General features: G+C 43.5%; 1 protein-coding gene across 7 annotated transcripts in view; it reads right to left on the reverse strand.

The window, feature by feature from the left end:
• Nucleotides 1-5,405: 5,405 nt before the first annotated feature.
• Nucleotides 5,406-21,527, reverse strand: part of LOC147890901 (flowering time control protein FCA-like) — a 62,317-nt gene continuing 46,195 nt past the window's right edge. For 3 of the 7 annotated variants that reach the window (XM_087389390.1, XM_087389388.1, XM_087389396.1), the window contains 9 exons: nucleotides 8,833-9,423; nucleotides 8,694-8,744; nucleotides 8,278-8,448; nucleotides 7,765-8,193; nucleotides 7,538-7,579; nucleotides 7,357-7,434; nucleotides 6,073-6,153; nucleotides 5,825-5,867; nucleotides 5,406-5,670 (listed from right to left, as the gene is read on the reverse strand). In XM_087389390.1, coding sequence (XP_087245516.1) covers nucleotides 5,663-5,670; nucleotides 5,825-5,867; nucleotides 6,073-6,153; nucleotides 7,357-7,434; nucleotides 7,538-7,579; nucleotides 7,765-8,193; nucleotides 8,278-8,448; nucleotides 8,694-8,744; nucleotides 8,833-9,423 — 1,494 coding nt within the window. In that variant the 3' untranslated portion in view covers nucleotides 5,406-5,662. The remainder of the gene's footprint in view (nucleotides 5,671-5,824; nucleotides 5,868-6,072; nucleotides 6,154-7,356; nucleotides 7,435-7,537; nucleotides 7,580-7,764; nucleotides 8,194-8,277; nucleotides 8,449-8,693; nucleotides 8,745-8,832; nucleotides 9,424-21,527) is intronic. The other 4 variants (XM_087389395.1, XM_087389392.1, XM_087389389.1 and 1 more) reach the window with 4 other exon arrangements.

A 21,527-nucleotide genomic window follows, 5' to 3' on the forward strand; every position in this document is an offset into this window, starting at 1 on the left:
AAGTGCTCCTCTGATGCAATCTCTTATAGATCATAGAGTGCAGCTGTGACCCTTTGTAGGGATGCTCTTCACTTGATCGTTCTCGATGCATAGTCGGTGTGACGAAACATGGTAGCTGCTTGCACAATACCCTCAAAGAATGGGGGAGGTGGATCCGTCGTTTGTAGTTTGGCGGATCTATGAAGCCCTCCTTTGATATGCATGAGCATCGATCCTTGTAGAGGTTGGTTAGGGGCTAACCAACCCCTAACTCCATGAGGTATGTGATCACTTGGAATGCTACAGTGGGTTTGCATAGTGGGTTTGCATCAAGCTATAGTGGAGATGCCCCGAACATAGCCTGAATGACTTCATGTGGGACTAATGACTTACTGCAGATCATCCATGGCAATAGGAGACCTGGAGCCTCTCTACATGGGCTAATCCACCTCTAATAAATCAAGCCCCCAAGAAGGATGTCATGCATGCCCACTAGTTAAACCAAGGATTGGTTCCGGGATCTTGGAAATGAGAGTGAAAGTATTGCCACTCAAGTCTAGTAACTATGACATATACCATGCGCAGTTGGGCGTGCATCGCTAGTCACACCTTGCAAATCGAGCTTGAGAGAGAACCCCCTAGGAGGTAATATGTCCTTTGTGTGTGTGCGCGTGTGTGCGTGCATGTGTGCGTGTGTGTGTGTGAGAGAGAGAGAGATAGAGAGAGAGAAGGGGGGGGGGGGCAGCATGAGAGCTTTTGACTTTGTAAGCAACAATCCTAGTAGTTATTAAGGTTGAACCGAAGTCGATCCAAGGATCAAACACTCACACACACACAAGCGCGCAAGTCATGAATACACATTATTTCTCCTATAATGTTTTACTTAAATGAGTTTTTCTTTGGTTTTTCACCTATAGAATCATGCATATAGAATCAAGAGGATTGATAATGTATGATTTTTTGCAAAAATTAAGCATAAAAAAAGAAAGATAACGATCAAACAACCATTCATAAGACTCAATAGGGACAATAGTATGAACTCTAGGGTTAATAACTTTAGAGTTATGAAAAACTTTTAGCTAAAATAAATTTAATGTTAATTTGAGATTATAATTCATTAAACCCTTTTTGTGCTATGTGAGATCAACTCAAGGCCATGATTGACATATATAGGTGGAAAGATGAAAAAGAAATTTCTACATACGTGCTTCAAGTAGGAGCAATGATAAGAATAGATATGCATTCTTTCTCCTATGTTTTACTTTAATTAGTTTCTCTTTAGTTTTTGTCTATTGAAAAATAAGTAATCATAAGAAAGATAATGATCACACGACCATTCATAAGATTCAATAGGGACTACAACATATATTAACTCTAGGGTTGATAACTTTAGAGTTTTGAAAATCATTAAGTTCAAATCAATTTAATGTCAATTTGAGATTATAATGCATTGAAACATTTTTGTGCTTAAGTTTGTATGTGAGATCACTCTATATACATTTCAAGATGGTTAAATCTATGGTGTGTTGTATGTGTGATTATAGAAGTGATATTTGTAAGAAGAAAAGGTTCTTATGGACTAACTAATAGGATTGAATATACTCATAGTTTATGTAGATATTGCTTGGTACATATAGTTTTCTTTGATGAATTCAAATGAGAGTTGGAGGTAGATGAAGAAAAGAAAAATTATATGACTCATTCAAATCACATAATGACATCCTTACTAAAAGTAAGAGAGGGAATACATGAATGTTAGCTAGAAATGTAGCTTTTAGTTTCAATAACTTCTTTGTGATGTTGTGAAAAGATGGTTATTGCATTTTCTAGCTACGAGAGAAAATACATCGAGATCATAACTACTACCACATTAAATTAAAATTTGAAGTGTAATTAGACAATATGTGCATATATTCATCTACCAGACATAGATTAATATAACTCACATTATAAGGAAAAGAATTAAAGAATTATGCATTCTATTTGTTATTATTTTGCAATATCATACCAATATGGAACAGTATAGATATTGAGGAATATGACAAATAGAATGTTTGTACTTGTACCAAAGTAACATAAGCAATGAATGGATGCGATAGTGCTTTCTTTTAGTACAAGATAAGCATAAAAATAATCTCTCAAAATTTCTAAATTGGCTAAATTCACTCTCTTGGTTAGTATGAGTTTAAGATCCCTTAAATGTATGTTTTAACCATCTTGATGATGATACTTCACTTGAATGCATTGTTGATCATCAACAAATCACAACCAAGAAGAAAATGTTTGTTGCAAAATATTTTCTCAAGTTTAAGGAGCATCTAAGAGATGATGATCAATGGATGCTTAAACAATTCTTTTGAGCTTCTCCAAACCTCAACAGTTCCTATAATCAAACATGCAATTGAGATTATCACAATCTAAGCAAGAGGAATATGTTGAAATTGTATGTTTGATATTCTTGCTATCGATAAAATTTCATTTTTAGTCATGTCGACTATGGCAAAGCATACCAAGAATCATCACACTGGTGGGGTTCTAAAGGATGCTTTGTGGTGTCTAGATTGGGACACCTAACGAACCCATGTTTGCCATGCTAGATCATCTGTATTGTGGGTGATTCCATGTTAATATTGATGTCGCTAGTAATATTGATGTGTTTGATTATTATACTTTGAGCGCACTTATATTGGGATCGATTGATTCAGTGATTTGTTTAATTGATTGTAATAACTAATATAAATTGAAAGGTGATGGAACGAATGTGACGAGGATTGGAGTTAGTGTGAGAGTATCGATTGAGGTGTCGCATGATGCATACTATATACCATGGAAAAATATTGTAAAAATAATGAATATTAGGCCATGAGCTATTTCATTCATTACTTGTGGGGAAGGGCATATTAAGCCTTGTGATATTTTGAGCTCAAGGAGCCATGTTGAGAAGGTATACATATAGATGTACTATTATTGGCTCTTTTCTTTTTGGATATGCAATTATAAGTACTTATATGGAAAGCAAGAGCCATCAAAGAGCAAGATGGGAATTATGGCCATCAAATGGGTCATCAAAAGGGATGAATGACCTATGAAAACCATCAAAGATTAATCACTCAAAGCAACGAGTATGAAAAATGCTTTCAAATCTTCCTAAATTATGAGATTCATCCATCACCTCCACCATCTACACCACCCCTTTTCCTACTCATCCCTCTCTTGCATTGCCATTCTTTCTGCCCACCCCCTCTCAACTTTTCTAACATGCACTCAAGGGATATTCTCCCCCCTTCTATCTGTCATTCTCCCCCCTTCTATCTATCATTCCGTTCACCTCTCTTCACCTCCACTTTTCTATCAAGCACTCAAGGTATATCCTCCCCTCTTCCCCCCTTCTATCTCTCAATCCCCCCCATGTTTCGACTCCCTCTCTTTCCTTTTTCCCCTCCCTTTTCTCCTTCCTCCTCCCCTATTTGCTCTCATTTTCCATCATCCCCTCTTTTTTGTCTGCTCTCATTTTCCATCCCTCCACTCTCGTCCTCTAATGTCCTTCACACACCCTCCTTTTCTACCTTGGCTGCCACCCCTCCCTCTTTTTTCCATCATCCCCCTTCATTGTATCACCTCCCCTTCACTTCCTCCCCCTATCTCCTTCCTCCATTCATTCCTCCACCCCCTCACTTTTCTTTTTGTCCCCCCTTTCATTCCATCACTCCCCTGTTTTCTCCCCCACCCCTGTTCTTCGTGTTTCCTGCCCATTCCATACCACTATCCCCATTTTTTGTATCCCTCCTCTCTTCCCTTCCTTTCCCCCACCCTCTTTTAATTCATTCCCCCCACCCCCTTACCTTCCCTTCCGCTTTTCCCCTATTTTTGTACCCCTCCTCTCTTCCCTTCCCCCCCGTCCCCCCTTCCCTATTCTCTCCTCCACCCCCTTTCTGTCCATTCCCCCCCACCCTCTAATGTTAATTCCCGGTTCGTTGATGATCGAGTATAACTTCGATGACTCTCAACAAAGAGATCGATGCTGCCAACAAAGGGAAGGTGCTGGCCTTGAGGGTGTCAAAAATTTGCCGGCAATCCACGAAGGTGGTTGCAAACACGCCATGCTCATCGTCAACAGCCCTCTTCCCCGCCCCTCCTCCCCTTACTCCCCTTCGTGCAACTTAGCCAGGTCCCCCCTCTCTCCTCATTGCCACTTAGTGAGCCCCTCTCTTCCCTTGCTCAACCCCCTCCTTGCCACTCAACAAAGCCCCTTGCTCTCCTCTTTGCCACTCACAGCCAACCCTTGCCTTCCCTCGCTCACCCCCCTCCCTGTCAACCAAACCTCCCCTTCCCCACATCATCAAAAATAGGGAAAACCTCCTGCTCTCCATCTCCACGCCCCCCCCCCCCAAAACCGAAACCTCATATTCCCACATCCATTGGGTGGTTCTATGATGGAGATGCCCCACTAACCCCCTCCAGGCTACCCAAACTTGACCTTGGTGCCCCTTAGCCTGCCCAAATCCCTTTCTCCTGCTCTGTAGCCTTGCCTTGCCTCCCTGTTTCCTGCCCTCACGGCCCCCTAGCTCTTGCTGCATTGATCCATGCCACCTTGCCCTCGTCATTGTCGTTGATTCACACTGCCATTGTCAATCCTTGCTACACCCTTTGAAAATTTGGCCCTGCTTGCCCCAACAACCCTTCTCCCTCGCCCATCAAAGTCTATGACCTTTCCCCAAAGAGTGCTGCTCCCCTCTGCCCCAGCCAAGTTTCCTCTGCTTACGCTTGGTTGTGCCTAGTACTCCAGCGTACAGGATTGAAGAAAAGCCATCATTGCCAATTGTTGATAGCCTCCATCCAAGAGTATCCTCCTCCCATAAGGGACATATTTCAATCTACGTCTCCAAGTGTAACAATCGATTGCCATTTGGGAATAAAACAAAATGAAAAGAGCAGGATTCAAAAATCTAGTAAAGGGTACTTAGCCTCGTAGTCATTTTCAAGGAAATAAGGCAGACAAGGCAATGAATAGTAAACATTTTGCTTAAAAGGGTATGTGGTTCCTAAAATAGGTATAACAAACGGCATAGGTATCCCTCGTGCAGTACCCTAAAACTTAATAGATTTGCCAGGCAGGCATCTCCCTGTGTTGGCACCTTAGCCTTTGATCCGAGTAGGAAGAATGCATGCCTCAGGGTTGTCATATGCCTAAAACAACATGATAAACCACCCCCTGTAACTTGTTTCATTAGACAACAGAGAACCCCTAACACTAGATGTGGGTGGCTTCGAAGGGGCTTGTGAGGGCACAAGCTCATGAGGGAGGGTAAAGGGTAATTTCTGAAATCACTACCGATCTTAAGAATGCCTATCTTTCCAAGAAATGGCAAAACCACTCTAAGCACACCAATCGGAACAAAAAGGGAAAGCACATATTGTGACCTGTCAAAGATTAACAAAATTTCAGAACACTTAATGAGTTTGGTTACACGGTTCGATCAAATCCATGACCAGTTATACCAGAAAACCATGCCTTTGGAAAGAAGGCATTTTTGCATTCCTTGTGTTCCAATTAAATTCCAATAGAGCACAGCAAAACCGCTTCAGTTCTTGAACATGCGCTCACTGGTGACTTCCCAGCACCAAACTGGACCACCTAGGATGCACATTCCAGACGAACGCAGACACAAAGAAGTTGACCAACTCATGAACCTGCAAAAGCACCCAGAAAACATTAATCACTCCAGGTTACAATAAGAATAATGTGATCGATGGCATGACGATCATCCTATGCAGAAAACAAGGTAAGGGAGTTGTTTTTAGCTCACATTTTGCAGGCGAAAATCTACCAAAGATCAGTACTTACCAATAGTATTGGATTTCCACGTCCAGTCTTGAATGGGCAGACCCTACAATATATTTGTGTAAGGCAATCAGTCTCACAGGACTACAACATCACCCAACATAGAGGTGTACAAAACGATGTAGAAAAGTGAAGGTTTCAAATTATCTATCCATCTTATTAAAACATGAAAGCCTTCATTATCACTGGGAAGATGCATATCATCAACCCTTCTCGTACATGTCTTCCATCTTGCAGACAACAAATCTTACCTGCTGCAATGTCGGTATTCGTTGTTGTGAACCTCCAGACTGATCCAATATTCCATTTGCAGATGGTACCTGTGAATACACCTTCAGAAGGCAAGTGAAGTTGTGAGTTCCAAATATGAAGTTGAAAGAAAACCATCGCCCTTCAATACAACTAGTCCTCCCATTTAATCTTCAAATTAATCCTTAGATTATGGCTATATCAGGACTAATGTTGTCTGATATCAGTCTTCTTTACATATTCATGGAGGGTTTCTCATATTTAGGTTCCATATCTAAATGCTGAGCCGAGCAATCTTTAAACACCAACCGCCACAATGGAGCTGTGCACTTCAAATCATCAAAACACACTACACCACAAAGACAAAGAAGAGACTTCACGGGAGCGGTGAGGAACTATCTTCTCAGCCCATATGTCAAAAATGGTTTACAAATAAAACTATTTTTTGTCCGACATAGCAGAATGGTGAAAATGGTTTAAATGTCATCTCTGATGATTTTAAGGCTAATTTCCACGTCCAAGATATGGTCTCATCACTAGGAAAATTGCAATATTAGAAAATGAGGAGCCAGGTCTAGAATTTATGCTGACTCCTCCAATCTTCAAGAACTTTTTATGAAATGATAGTAAGCATCTAAAGTGGCAACGAGAGTTAAACAACAGTATTCCTTAACTACAGAGTCAAACCTCCTGTATTAGCAATACATGTGGATAAATCAACTAAAATCTTATTCCTGACCAACTTAAAAAATTTGCAGCAGTTAAGAAAGAAGAAGCACGCTAGATTACTCACTGAAGGAGAAGTATACAAAAAAAAAGAGAGGAAGGCTCATAAACAAATACAAGAGTGGCATTCCACATTGATAGCTTGCCATGAAGAAGCATGACAATAGAATAGAATATCTAAGGGTGGCTGAGAGAGGGCACCAAACATTAGCTTTTTGTACTTAACAGGCTTGTCAATATATCTAGCGTTGTGTTGAAACTTATCCTTTGATAATTGTACTGAGCATGCTTTTTGTCATATTAAGGGTTCTCATGAATATATCTTCTTTCATTGCATGCTTATCAATTGATCACTGTATTGAAGGTATGTGTGAGTATATAGTCAAGTCCTTTCATTATCATGCCTTTATTTCCTGTTTAAACAACTCCAGTAGGATTCAATACATCTTAGACAGGGGTAAAACCATTCTACCAATTAATTTTATGTGAGAAATTGAAACTTGTATATCAGCAATAGGGTAAAAGCAGCAATTTGAACTTCAATTAGGCTAAATCTTTACCTGATGGCCTGTTGGCATGTGCTGATGGACTCTAGCGGCTTCTACAGGTCCATTTGTGGACTGCACCTGTCCATAACTCTGATGTTTCAAGATTCCAATCAGAAGCACTGGGATACCTGAATCAATGTGAAAATAAACAAAACTGGGACAACAGAAGGGATACTTCCAATAATGTACACACCTGAGCAGGTTGGAAAGCTCCAACTCCTAAAGTTGTGAACTGCTGCAATATGTCCAGAATCATTAGCACATACGGAGCTTGGTGCAGCCCACATACTCAGCTTTTAAATTTTTGCTAACAAAAACCTAGCGACTTAGTTGTGAAAACAGGGTCCCATCAAGCAGGCACAAAGAGCACTACACACTAAATATGACAAACACACATCATCCTCAACTCCCCTTACAGACCGGTAAAGCAATCACAGAAGATGGAAGCTGTGCCTCAAACTGCTGTTGTTGTAACTGTTGCAGATGATGCGGTTGCTGCTGATGTTGATACTGTTGTAACTGGTGCGGCTGGACCTGGTGTTGTTGATGCTGAGGCTGAGGCTGTAGAAGAATCTGCTGCTGAGTGTTATAGTTCTGGTGTTGCTGCTGCAACTGTTGAGCTTGACCCTGCTGCAGATGCTGAGCCTGAACCTGTTGTTGCTGCAGTTGTTGCTGTTGCTGAAGAGGCTGCTGCTGCTGCTGCAGAAGTGGTTGTTGTTGCTGCTGCTGCTGCTGAAGTGGTTGCTGCTGCGGTTGCAGCTGCAGCTGCTGCTGCTGCTGCTGCTGCTGTTGAGGCTGCTGCTGCTGCTGCCTTTGCTCAAATGCCGCAAATTCCTCAGGCTTCTCCCACTGGGCAAACCGTTTTAAAAGAAATTTGAGCGCACAAATCAGATAATGGCAAATCTAATAACAGAGAAAGCTTCAATGCCTTACCCTGCTTTCTCCTGTTGAGCTGTTGTAGTAATACTTGTGGCCCTCGGGTGATGTGTGCTCTGTCCACTCACAAGTAAGAACAGTTGGTGCTGCAGTGGCAAGAGCTGCCGCCACGGTAGCTGCTGCCATTGAGGTAGCAACTTGCTGCTGTACAGGGATGGCCCAAGTTGGCTGCAACACAGGCACGGATCCTTCAAAAACATTGTTCAAACCTAAGTAAACAAAAACTTACCGCTTATTTCAAAGAGAGAGCAGATTTGCAGTAAAGATTTCGGAGGAAGATGAAAAGCTCAGCAACGCTGTGACTCATAATCGATATTGTACTAGGGGCTCCTTCATAATGACCGATGGCCCTTAAGAATCCACTTAGGCCAAGTAATCACAACTTTTGCAACAATCAGCACACATGTTTATACCTGTAAAGACACCTGCTGCTGACTGGTTGGTTGAATAGCATGAAAATAGGCCTGCAGGGAAAATATAACCATCAATGTAGAAGAAACCAAAAAAAAAAAAAAAACAGAGAGCTTTTTTCAACATTTCTGCAACATGCACCTGAGGTATCTGGGATGGTTGTATCTGTTGCGATGCTTCCTGTGCTGGGGCTTGCTGGTGCAATTGAGCACCCAATGGTTGCAATGTTGAACGCTGTTGATGCAGTTGCGGATGCATCAGAGTCATCTGCTGACTTGATTGAGACTCCTGCTGTGAAGACTGCAATTGCAGTTGCTGAGTTTGTGATGTTGGCACCGGTTGCTGGATGGCAACTGGAATCTGTTGTTGCACATGATGCTGAGAGACTGAAGTCTGCCCTAGCGATTGTAAAGAAGACTGTGCAGTGGAATAGTGCCCAAATGGAATTTGCTGCTGTAACCTTGCATCTGCGGACTGCATTGATACAAACCCCTCCAAAGACTGAATTGGCTGTGACTGCACCTGAGATGGTTGTTGCTGATGTTGATGAGGTGTACTTTGCATTGAAATCCCTTGAAGTGACTGTAAAGGCTGAGATTGCACCTGCGAAGGTTGCTGTTGCTGTTGCTGATGAAGAGGTGTCCCTTGATACAGTTGTTGCTGCTGCTGATGCAAAGGAACTTGATAACCAAAGGCATGAGCTGGTTTTTGAAGAAGTGATTCACCATATCCCTGAAACCTCACAATCCAATTGTATTGGCAAGTGAACCACATAAACAGATAGATATGCATATCGATACACACACACACACACACACACACACACACACAGAAATGATTTATTACCGTCTTCAGGAGGCATTGCGGGCCTACGAGGCAAAAGTACAATCTAATGGTAACTCATACAAGCCAATGTGGGCTGAAGCAAAGGGCTCACTAAGGCCCTTTCTGAGTGCTATGCTGTGAGGTCAAAGCCTAGTTTTCAAAGCTAATACTCAAAACCACAGAAAGAAAGAAAGAAAGATGTATAACCGTCTTTGGGAGGCCTCACGGACCTATGAGATAGTACCATCACCAAAGTAACTCATACAAGCCACTGTGGGCTGAAGCAGAGGGCTAACTAACGCCTTTGCTGAGTACTATGCTAAACTAAAACTCAAATCTTAATAGACAAAACTCGTACTCAATGTAAGAGTCAAACTACGTAGCCAGGTGCCATGGTGGCTCTCCTATGAGCTACGAAAATATCTCGTCTCTGTGTCTGCCGGGTCGTCTCTCTCTGTGGCGAGGGGCACGGTCTCCGTAATCTCTGTATCCACTGGGCCAAGTCGGGTGATCCCCTCCAAGTAGAGCTGTGATGGGCTGAACAGCCATCGTGTGTGTCCTGGTCCATCTCTGCATCTTTTGCTGCATCTCTTCTCACCATTCTCTCATCCCACTGACCGAAGCAGCCCTCAAAAGTGCAAAAATATGTGACATGTCGCTGAGCTCAATCTATCACAATCTCATGTGTCAGTGTCTCCTACTCTCTAATCCGGCGCAACAAGATCATTCTATGTCGTCGCATCTCCATAAACATAGAGACCGCGACGCAAACTTGGACCAGCTGGGCCCCTCTTGAAGTAGGCAATGGCGTCGTCTTCGAATCTCATAGAAAACTGGGCAAGTACACAAGAAGTGCTCCTCCGTCTCCACCTCCTCCAACGTGCATAGTCTACAAATCCGCTGCTCTTTGGGTGTACTAGTGGCTCTCCCTGCCTCAATCCTCAACCGATGGCATTCCTCAAGGCATGTGAGACTCATCTGCCCTCTAGATACTAGGGTCTGATAATCACTCCGTCTGTTGATACTCATGAAGTCATCACAGTAGAATCGAAACTTGGTAGGAAACTCTTGCCCCCCCCCCTTCCCCACCCAGTCCTTGATGCATGGAATTGGAGCAAGTCCAACCGTACAATACAGTTGATCTCATCCCATGAAGTAGATGATTAGGGTCATCTAAGCCCTGATTGAGAAACCATTTGTTTATCTGTGCATACCAAGCCATGCTAGCCCCACTCTGAGCTAGTCGCATAGATGACAATAGCGCCAATCACGAAAATCTTCCTCTGAGTAAGGTCCCAACCCTATGAAGATAAGTGACCATCTAGACGATGGCATGAACGTGGAGTGATGTCATGCCGAACTTCGCCTGTATGATCTGGTGGGGGATTGAGGGCTTGGTCCGAATCATCATGAATCCCATAGTCACTTGCAACCTCTCGAAGCACCTCCACTCAATCACTAATAGATCACCCTCTCATAATGATGCTACAAACAAGGCTCTCGGTCTCACTAGTATGTCAAATAGCCATCCTTTCATGGGGCGGAAATGTGCCTGAATCTAGATGGGTCATAGCTCCTTGCCCTATGTAAGTCGTGCTCTAGCTATGTGGATCATCGTGAAGATGGGGATTACAAAGACTGCCCCCTGGTAAGTGTACGACTATAGAATCTTCACTAGCTCCCCTCGATATGTGAAGCTATGTCGGTGGAACTCTGACCGTGAGGTCTTGCCAAGGTTGACTCTCAAGTCCCTCTCTCGACAAAACACTTCTTGGGCCTCTGGGGGTCTCTATAGGCCTGATGTTAGGAAAGATAGAAGGACTATGTCATCTACAAACAGCACTATTAGTATCATCAAATCGGCCAACTATGACCCCTCACCTCCTAGGCAGTCAATGAAAGTCATAATCTCATCAATGTATAGCCCACATAGTGTCGATGAGAGAGGGCGTCTCTGCTCCACCCTTATCGTGTTCTCCATCCAATCTTACAGACCTCCAAGGGCACGTACTCTCCCTCTGACTAACTCGTATAAACTCATCCCCCCCTAAAATCATGACTCTAGGAATCTGCATCTCTCGAAGTAGCCTAATCATATGAAATTATGGCATAGTGTCGAAGGCTTTCCGAAAGTCCACAAAACAAGCATAGACTTTCCAGGATCTCGATCTTGCCTCCTCGATGATTGGCCGCAATGTGAAGATGTGATCAAGGGTGGAATGTTGTGTCCAAAACCCAACCTGCCCCAGTGCTCGTTGTCCTTATAGGAGTTGATCTCCCTCTCCAAAACTGACCCATAGATTTTGGCCAGCGTAGGATTAGTCATGGGTGTGTGGTAGTTTCAAGTATCCATGAGATCCCCTGTGTCTCAGAACAATGGTGGTGGTACTCTAAGCAAGGGAGGAGCCATGGCACACATCGTGATTGAACATCTATGCTAGGATCGGCACCAAGATCTAATGTCCATGAGTGAAGTGTGAAGTGCATAGCCCCTCATGGTCCAAGGCTCTCCGATTGTGGAGCCGACGTAATGCAGCTCGCAGATTCTATGCTGTGAACAACCTGCAAGTGTTGTGTCTGGGGAGGGCGGACATATCAAGTGGTGTATGCATCGAGGCAAAGGGATGTCGCATAAGTGTGCCACACATCACGGTCTGTGATGGGAATAGGTGACTTTCCCTCAGAGAGTACTCCCCAGGAGAGTCTTATAGAGAGAGACAGACAGACAGAGAGACAGAGAAACAGAGACAGAGTTTCTGTCAAAAGTCTTCAAAAGACCAGAGGGTCTATGAGACTAACAGAAACCTAATACAATGAGCTGAGTGGTGGAGCCTCTAAACAAGCATCAACACACTAAGCATGGAACTAGATCAATCGAGAAGAGTGGTCCGAATCCACGCGCCTCTTGGTAGAAGCAGTGATAGTGTCCTTGGATCTCATCCAAGGCAAATGCATAAGTGCTCCTCTATTTCCACTACTACCAGTGTGCATAACTTGCAAATCCATTGCTCTTAGGTGTGCCTGCAATCCTCCCTGCCTCAATCCTCAACAAGTGCGACGAGACTCGCATCTGTCGGGTGACTCGCTTGTCCTACAAATACTGAGGCCTGATGATCAGCCCATCATCTGCTATCCTCAGAAAGTGGTCCCGGTAAAAATTGATCTTGGTAGGAAACTTGTGGTCCCCTCCTTAAGTCCTTGGAAGGCCTTACGGGCCTATGGGATAAAGTACATCAAAAGAAGAAAATCATGCAAGCCTATGTGGGCTAAAGCAAAGGGCATACTAGGCCCCTTACTGAATGCTATGCTAAGCTAAGAGCTCAAGAGCTCAAACTCAGAGAGAGAGAGAGAGAGAGAGAGAGAGAGAGAGAGAGAGAGAGATTAACGTCTGCAAGACGCCTCGCGGGCCTATGAGACAAAGTACAAGCCAAAAAGTAACTCATACAAGCCAAAGAGGGCTGAAGCAAAGGGTTCACTAAGACCCTTGCTGAAAGCTAAAATGCTACAATGCTAAACTAGTGAAGCAAGTGTCCAAGTACTAGAGTAGCACAAGCAAAATAACAGAGAAAGTATCAGGTGCTCCGAGCTAGCACTCCTAGTACATGCTCAAGTTCCGTATATCCAAGTAGCCTAGTAGCTCTTTGATGAGAAGTGAGGAGCTCTCGTATCTGTGTCTGTCGAGCTGTCTCTCGACATGGGGAAGGACGTGGTCTCCTTGATCGCTAGATCCGGTGGGCTACGTCGTGGGTAATACCTTGTCTTTGGTGCTCACCTTTAAGGAGGGCTGAGATAGACAGAACCTCGATCGTGCATGCTCAAATCCCTCTCCGTGTCGCATGTGGAGTGTCCCTCGTCTAGCAGCATCGTGGTAGACACTCCCACTGCTAATCCATGATGCTCTCATCTCATCTATCTCATCTCATCAAGCTCCTCCCTCTTAGTCTCACCAACAACTGGCTCAGATGCATAGAAGTATGTAACAAAAGTCTCAGATCTATCGATCTTGGTGACCTGTGGCATCAGTTCCTGATGCTCCCTAGTCTATCGCATCAATCTGTCTCTCCATCGTCGCATCTCAATCATATAGACACCAACACAAACCTCATCGTGAAAATGGATCAGCCGTCTAAATAGACCAAAGCCATGTCCCTCCTCAAAGAGGCAACGATATCGTCCTCGGATCTCATAATAGAATGGGCATACACATAGAAAATGCTCTTCCGTCTCGATCTCCTCCATGTGGCATAGTGTGCAAGCCCTCTGCTCTCTGGGTATGCCTGCAGCTCTCCCTGTGTCACCACAATGTAAATATCCTAAGTCAAAGTACAGTTGACCATTTATTTGATCATAATTAAAGAGTTTTCCATCTGGGTTAATTATGGTCAAAAGAGTTTTTCTATTGGTCAAAGAATTGACTACGGTCAAAGATACTTGACTTCAAGCAAGCCTCGTCCCTCTCTATATCCTGTGCACAAGGTTCTTCCTCACCGTCCTCTCTACAACGTGTTGGGCTTCCTAGAACTCACACGCACTGGTGCTAGCATGAAAAGCAGCAAGCATCAACCTCAGCTCAGAGCTGAGTCCGGTCCTGTTTCGGTACCGCTGTAAAACCGACCCCCCTCAACGCTCTCAAGCCTGCCTCCTGTTCTTTACAGGCCTCAAACGGCTCCTTCACTGTACTATAATGAGTTTTATCTTTCAGTATTCTGTAGCGTCCGTCCAAACCATTTCACGAGAAGCTCCAGTCATGTGCTTCTAACCTGATTTTCGGTCAAGAAGACTTGGTTTATACTAAGAAGGTTAACTGCGGTTAACCAAGATGTGCCAACTTCAGTTGGAGAGTTGTGCCAACTTCGGTTGGAGAGACTTGACTATAATTAAGGTGCCTCGACCCTGGGTCAAAGCCCCTTAATTATAATCAAGAGTGTTGACTCCGGTCAACCAAAGAATAAATATATTTATATATTTGTTATGTGTGCACGTGTGTTCAGTGGGGACGCCCACCGTGACTAGAATTAGTCCACAGTGTGTTATTTGCATGCAAAGCGCTAACAATTAATGGGTGCCATGGTGGTGCGCTTGAATTAATTGTTGCAGGTACTAGGAAGAGTTATTTTCCTAAGCGCAATGGAGCCTAACAAGAGTCTAGGAGGCGGTTCGTGTGACCAAGTGCTTCGAAGACTCCAGAGTTGCCCTTAGTGGCATGTAATTAGGAAAGTAATGTAGAATTTGACAAGTGGCCTAAGAGCTCATGTAATTATTCATTCAAGTTTGAAATTTTATATGAGCATCTTTACGTTGAACTCTCTCTGTACTCAGAATTTTTCAATGAATAAAATACCTTCGAGGGGAGCCAGCCCCACAAGTTGTCCTGGGCCCTAGTTGAGAGAGAGAGAGAGAGAGAGAGAGAGAGAGAGAGAGAGATGAAGAAGCGTAAGAGAAAAATGTTTTGCGCAGGAAATGGTTTCATTGGTATCAGAGCATAAGGATATCATTTCCTACCTTGGAAATGACGATCAGGATATCATTTCCTACCTTGGAAATGACGATCTAAGTCAGCAATTTAATCACCAGCAAGTAAATAACCAGTTCTGCCAGCCACGCCAAACTTCCCACCCGCATCAACGACTCATCGCTTTGGATAATCACGACGCTTCTAAATGCAAAAAGGGGAATTTTTTTTAGTCAAGACGAGATAAGTAGCAGGTGCTATTGTCCTCTCTGCTACAAGGGACCCTTAGCTGTAGATGACTGAGGAAGGACCCTACGTATGGTAAGGCAACCAGCCAGACGGGGGTGCACAGAGTTCCAAATACTTCCGCCTCCAATCATTCGACGGGAGACGTGAACATAAATCAGTTGGGCTAGTATTCTGTCACGCTCCCCATGTGGTGACGACACCTTCAAGCATAGCGATCCCTTCACGCGCAGGTTCACGTTTGACAGAGGTTCTTACGTGACGCGCGACGCTGACCAGCAGCCAAGGTCTGAAACCTTAGGCTGATGTGGCAGCCAGCGTGGCAGCCAAGGTGACGTGGCAGACAAGGCACCAGCTGACATGGCACACACGTGGCAGAGGCAGTCTTGCCAAGTCAGCAGACATGTGGCACACACGTGACATGGCGGCCACATGTGCGAGCTGACATGGCAGCCAGGTGGCATGTATGTGCAGGTGCTGATGTGGCACACGTGTGGATGACATAGCAATACATGTGGCAGACAGCTCAGCAGATGATGTAGCTAACCTGTTGTTAGTGTAACTCTGGTTAGCTAGACTCTAGTCAAAGGTCCAGTTAGTTGACCCAACCAGACTAGTCTGGTCACCAGTCCAGTTAGTCTAGTTGCAGACTAACCAAACCAAAACCAGTCAGTCTGGTTAGAGTGACCAGCAGTTACCCATCTGGTTACTGTCCCCCAAAAAAAAAAAGGGACAGTTGCAGAGACTGTTTCTGCTAGCAGTTTTCACCTACCTGAGAGAGTATTTACTGTCAGGAAAAAGCAGAAACACAGTAAAATCAGAGATTTGCAGAAAAGAGAAAATACATGCCTTTGTGCACAGGAAAGATGAACCAAATGCATTCTGAGTGCTCTTTGCAGCAACCAGGAAAGGGGCAACACAGTTATTGATGCTTTGGCCACTTTGTGGGTATATGCTTTGAATTGACAGCCCATTACTGGCACAAGTTGTGAATGCAAGACACCTCTTGTTGAGCTCATTTTTCTCTTTGAAAAGCAAAGGCAGCGTGCATCAGTTGCATACACAGTGTGTGGAGAAACTTGCAGATGTCAGACAAGTTGTAGGAGAATGGCTCAATCACCTATCCACTGGGATTCACAAGATAGGGATGCACATCCAAGACAAAGAAGTGTGCAGCAAACTCAGCAAGAATTTAAACAGATGGTACGCATTCGTATGTAGGAGATGGAAAATCTCAGAAGGGATCGAAGAGCTCAGCATTTGTTTCAAGCAAAAACTATGCCTAATGCAGCTTATGATGTGCCAATGCCAAAGGCACACTCTCGTGTACAGCCCGAGAGAGAGAGAGAGAGAGAGAGATCTCATAGGGGACGGTCTCATAGCAGGAAGAGATCGAGGCGTCATCACCAATCTCCAAGCCCTTCACCGTCTACCTCGAGCTCGACTTCTGTATCTTCTTCTTTATCAGATAAACCATCCAGGAAAAGAAGGAAACACAAGAAGTCTAGGAAGAGCAAGTCTTCCAGAGAGACCAAGGAATTCAAAGATGGAGGTAAATCTGTCAAGTTTATGACCTATAACGGACAATATGGTCATACAGAAAAAGCACTGCAGTTCATTAGACAGTTTGATGCTGCATTCGACACAAAAAAGTTTTCAGAATCCTCCAAGTTGAGAATGGTCAGTTTGCAACTTGACAACGACAGCTATTGCATGGTGGAGTGCACAGACCACAAATGGGTCAATCCCAAAGAGATGGAAGGGCTTCAAGAAAGCCTTCTACCAACAGTTCATGCCTAAACAGTTTAGAGATCATGTACTTCAAGATTGGGACAGTTTGCATATGGATGCAGGAGATACAGTGGATGTGTACAACCAAAAGTTTTGGGATGCTTGTTTGCAGGTTGCACCTTTCAAAAAGATCTCCAAAAGAACCCAAATGAGAAAGTACAGAGCAGGTCTCAGTCTAAAAATTCAAGCAATGGTGAATGCTTTGGGGGCAAAGAACATTCAAGACATTATGCATTCAACTTCAGTACCTAGTCTCGTGCCGTTACAAGATCCATCCACAGTGCTATCCTTGCATGCAGGAGGCGCTGAAAGAAAGAAAACTGATTTTTCAAAATCAAAAAAAAAAGAGTATCCCAGGGTTGAAAAGAAAGGGTTTCAGTCTCAGAAGCCGAGGGGTACTCAGCTTTCAAAGTCATATAAAGGCAAATCCCCATTCACTCCTGAACAGATAGCTGAATTCCGCAGAGATGGGAAATGCTTTAGATGTGGGAAAGAGGGGCATATGACTGCCCAGTGCCCTGAGAAGCCTTCGGGTTCTAAGGAGCAAAAAAAGCCACAAGTAACACCGAGGCCAATGGTGGGAGCAGTCCCAGATGTTTTGGGTAGTACCTCAGACCCAAAGGAAAAAGAGCTTTTGCTATCATGGGGAAAAATAAGAGATCAACAAGCATTAATCCTATTTGATCCAAGGTCTACAGACAATTTCATATCTGAAGATTTAGCCCTGAGATTAGGGATAAAAAATGAAGAGCTAGGCAGAGCTCTTGATGCTGATCAAATGTTCCACGGGAATCCAATGCAAGTTACTCCGTTGATTGGAAAGCTTCATGTCCATGTGCAGAGTTACTTAGATCAAGAGGACTTCTTAATTTCTCCTCTCAAGCAGCATGATGTTGTACTTGGTACACCGTGGTTCCATCGAAAGCGTGCTGAGTTTTATCCATGGGGGGAAAAACCAGCGTTTAGTTGCGAGAAATAAAGGGGAAACTATCCCCATTGTATCTGATGTTACATGTGGTAAAGCAATAAAGTCTGCAATTTCCGCATACATGGTTTTTGTAAAAGAAAAAGAGAATGATATGCATGCTGAAATGAATGATGCAGACAAAGACAAATTTCAGTTTCTTGTAAACTTTAAAGATTGTTTTTCAAATGCTTTGCTAGGGGAGTTACCCCCAGAGTGACCAGAGGATCATCAGATCGAGTTAATGCTTGATAGTGAGCCACCAAATAAACCACCTTATAGAGTCAGTGCGACTCAAAGAGAGGAGATTATGGCTCAGGTGCAGAACTTGCTATCCAAAGGTTTGATTCAGCCCATTTCTTCTCCTTTTTGTTCCCCTGTACTGCTAGTACAGAAGAAAGATGGCTCATTCCGTATGTGCATCAATTACCGTGCACTGAACAAAATGACCATCAAGAATAGATTCCCTATTCCACGCATTGATGATGTGCTGGATCAGTTAAATGGAGCTTCAATTTTCAGCAAGATAGACTTAAAGAGTGGCTATCACCAAGTGAGGATACAGCCTCAGGATGTGCACAAGACAGCGTTCCGCACTACTTTTGGGTTGTATGAGTATCTGGTGATGCCTTTTGGATTGACAAATGCCCCAACTACTTTCAATAGGATGATGGATCGTATCTTCCAAAAGTAAAGATCCGAGCCATCCAAAAATAGCCTGAGCTGAAAACTGTGCATTGAGGTCCATAGTTTTTTGGGACTCTGCTGCTACTACAGGAGATTCATCAGGCATTTTGCTTATATCGCAGCTCCACTACATGACCTTACTAGGAAAAATGCAGCTTTCACATGGGGAGTGCCACAAAAGAAAGAATTCAATACACTCAAGGAGAAGTTCACTACAGAGCCTATTCTTGTAGTCTCGGATCTTTATCAACCTTTTGATGTTGATTGAGATGCCTGTGGAGAGTGTGTTGGGGATGCATTGCATCAGAATGGACATGTAGTAGCATATGAAAGCCAAAGATTGTGTGATGCTGAAAGATACCTGGGAATCTATGAAAAAAGAATTGTTGGCTGTAGTTCATGCTATGAATACATGGAAGCATTATCTTTCGGGTGTAGATTTTACTGTTAAAACAAATCACCAAAGTTTGAGATATTTTCTAACTCAGACAAAACTCTCCGAGAAGCATATGAAATGGGTAAATATGATGTCAATGTATCAATTTCAGATTGTCCATACTCCAGGAATTCAGAATAGAGTGGCAGATGCCTTGTCCCGAAGACCCCAGCTCAACAATGTGACCATTGCTTATCATCAGGACCAGGAAGGCATGAGGGAGCAATTTGCTAATGATGCAGATTTTGGTGAGATTTTACAGCAAATGCAAGAGGGGCAGTCTACCAGCCACTATTCCCTGAAAGATGGGTATCTAATGAAAGATGGCTGCCTATGCATCACCCAGGAGATGAGGAAAAGGATTTTGGAGGAATGCCATGCACCTCCCTATGCTGGACATAGAGGAATTACAGCAACAATTCTAGCACTAGAGAGGCATTTCTTTTGGCCAGGGATGCGGAAAGATATAGATCAGTTTGTTACTGAATGCCTTACGTGTCAGAAAGTGAAGTATGATAGACGGAAGGCACCTGGCCTACTTATGCCTCTTCCCGTGCCTCAGGCACCGTGTAAAGTATTACAATGGACTTCATTTTTTATTTGCCAAGATCAAAGTTAGGGGATGATGGGATTTGGACTATCATTGATATATTCGGCAAGCAAGCTCATTTCATTCCGATTCGAAAAACCATAAAGGCAGATCATATGACTAAGCTTTTCATGGCACAGATCTTTAAGCACCATGGTATACCTAAGTCCATTGTCAGTGATCAAGATCCCAGAATGACCAGTCTATTCTGGAGAGCTTTATTTGATAATATGGCAATGAATCTGAATTTTTCTTCTTCTTTCCATCCCTAGACAGATGGTCAAAGTGAAGTAGCAAATTCTACAGCATTGGATATGCTGAAATGCTAGGTGAGTGACCAAGGTTCAAAGTGGGAAAGGTACCTACCATTGGTGGAGTTTGCTTACAATAATACAGTACACAACTCTACAAGGAAAGCCCCGTTTGAGGTCATCTATGGGAAGGTGATTCTACCACCTATCCTGAGGACCAAAAAGATGAATTTTTGCAGCTGATCAGTTTGTGAGAGACCTCCACACAGCTTACAGCCAAGTCCAGACAGCAATTGAAAGGTCTCAAGAGAACCATAAAAGAGCTGCAGATAAGCATAGGAGACAGTTGGATCTCAAGGAAGGGGATTGGGTACTTTTAAAGTTCGAGAAAGCTAGGCTCCGCAAGTTTAAAGGCAAGCAGAAAGTGTATGCAAAGTTATCTCCCAGGTACTATGGCCATTGCAGGGTTACAGAAAGAATAAATGAGGTTGCATACCGATTAGCATTGCCAAAACATTGGAGGATTCACAATGCATTCCATGTGAATCTTCTAAAGACCATTCAGGGACGAGAGCCTACAGAGTCAATATCAGAGGATCCACCAGAAGTGGATGAGCTGGAGGAAGTCCTTCAGCCAGAGCAAATTGTGTACCATACTGTACGCAAAGGCCCTCAAGGCAAGGAATTTTACAAATACCTTGTAAAATTCAAGAATTATATGGCATTGGATGCCAAGTGGATGAATGAAGACATGTTGTCCGATCATCCACAGCTTTTGGATGTTTACAAGAAAGCTTTTCAGTTGAGGTCAACTGAATAGAAGCCGAGGGGAATGTCACAAGAAGACTTGGTTTATACCAAGAAGGTTAACAGCGGTTAACCAAGATGTGCCAACTTCGGTTGGAGAGTTGTGCCAACTTCGATTGGAGAGACTTGACTATAATTAAGGAGCCTCGACCCTTGGTCAAAGCCCTTAATTATAATCAAGAGTGTTGACTCCGGTCAACCAGAGAATAAATATATTTATATATTTGTTATGTGTGCACATGTGTTCAATGGGGACGCCCATCGTGACTAGAATTAGTCCACAGTGTGTTATTTGCATGCAAAGCGCTAACAATTAATGGGTGCCATGGTGGTGCGCTTGAATTAATTGTTGCAGGTACTAGGAAGAGTTATTTTCCTAAGCGCAATGGAGCCTAACAAGAGTCTAGGAGGCAATTCGTGTGACCAAGTGCTTCGAAGACTCCAGAGTTGCCCTTAGTGGCATGTAATTAGGAAAGTAAAAGTGGCTTGTTGCCAAGAAAGAGAGTCTAAGAGCTCATGTAATTATTCATTCACGTTTGAAATTTTGTTTATGCTGAACTCTCTCTGTACTCAGAAGTTGTCATGGGCGCTAGTTGCTTGCAAAGTGAGAGAGAGAGAGAGAGAGAGAGAGAGAGAGAGAGAGAGAGAGAGAAAGAAGAGAGGTAAAAGAAGCGCAAGAGAAAAATGATTTGCGCAGGAAATGGTTTCACCCTGCCTGAATCCACGGCTTATGTGATGAGACTCGCAGCTGACCGATGGCGATCCTAAATACATGTGAGAGTCTCATG

Source organism: Dipteris shenzhenensis, chromosome 18 (assembly GCF_047967505.1).
Source record: "Dipteris shenzhenensis isolate YYH24624 ecotype China chromosome 18, Dip_SZ_1.0, whole genome shotgun sequence".
Lineage (NCBI taxonomy): Eukaryota > Viridiplantae > Streptophyta > Polypodiopsida > Gleicheniales > Dipteridaceae > Dipteris > Dipteris shenzhenensis.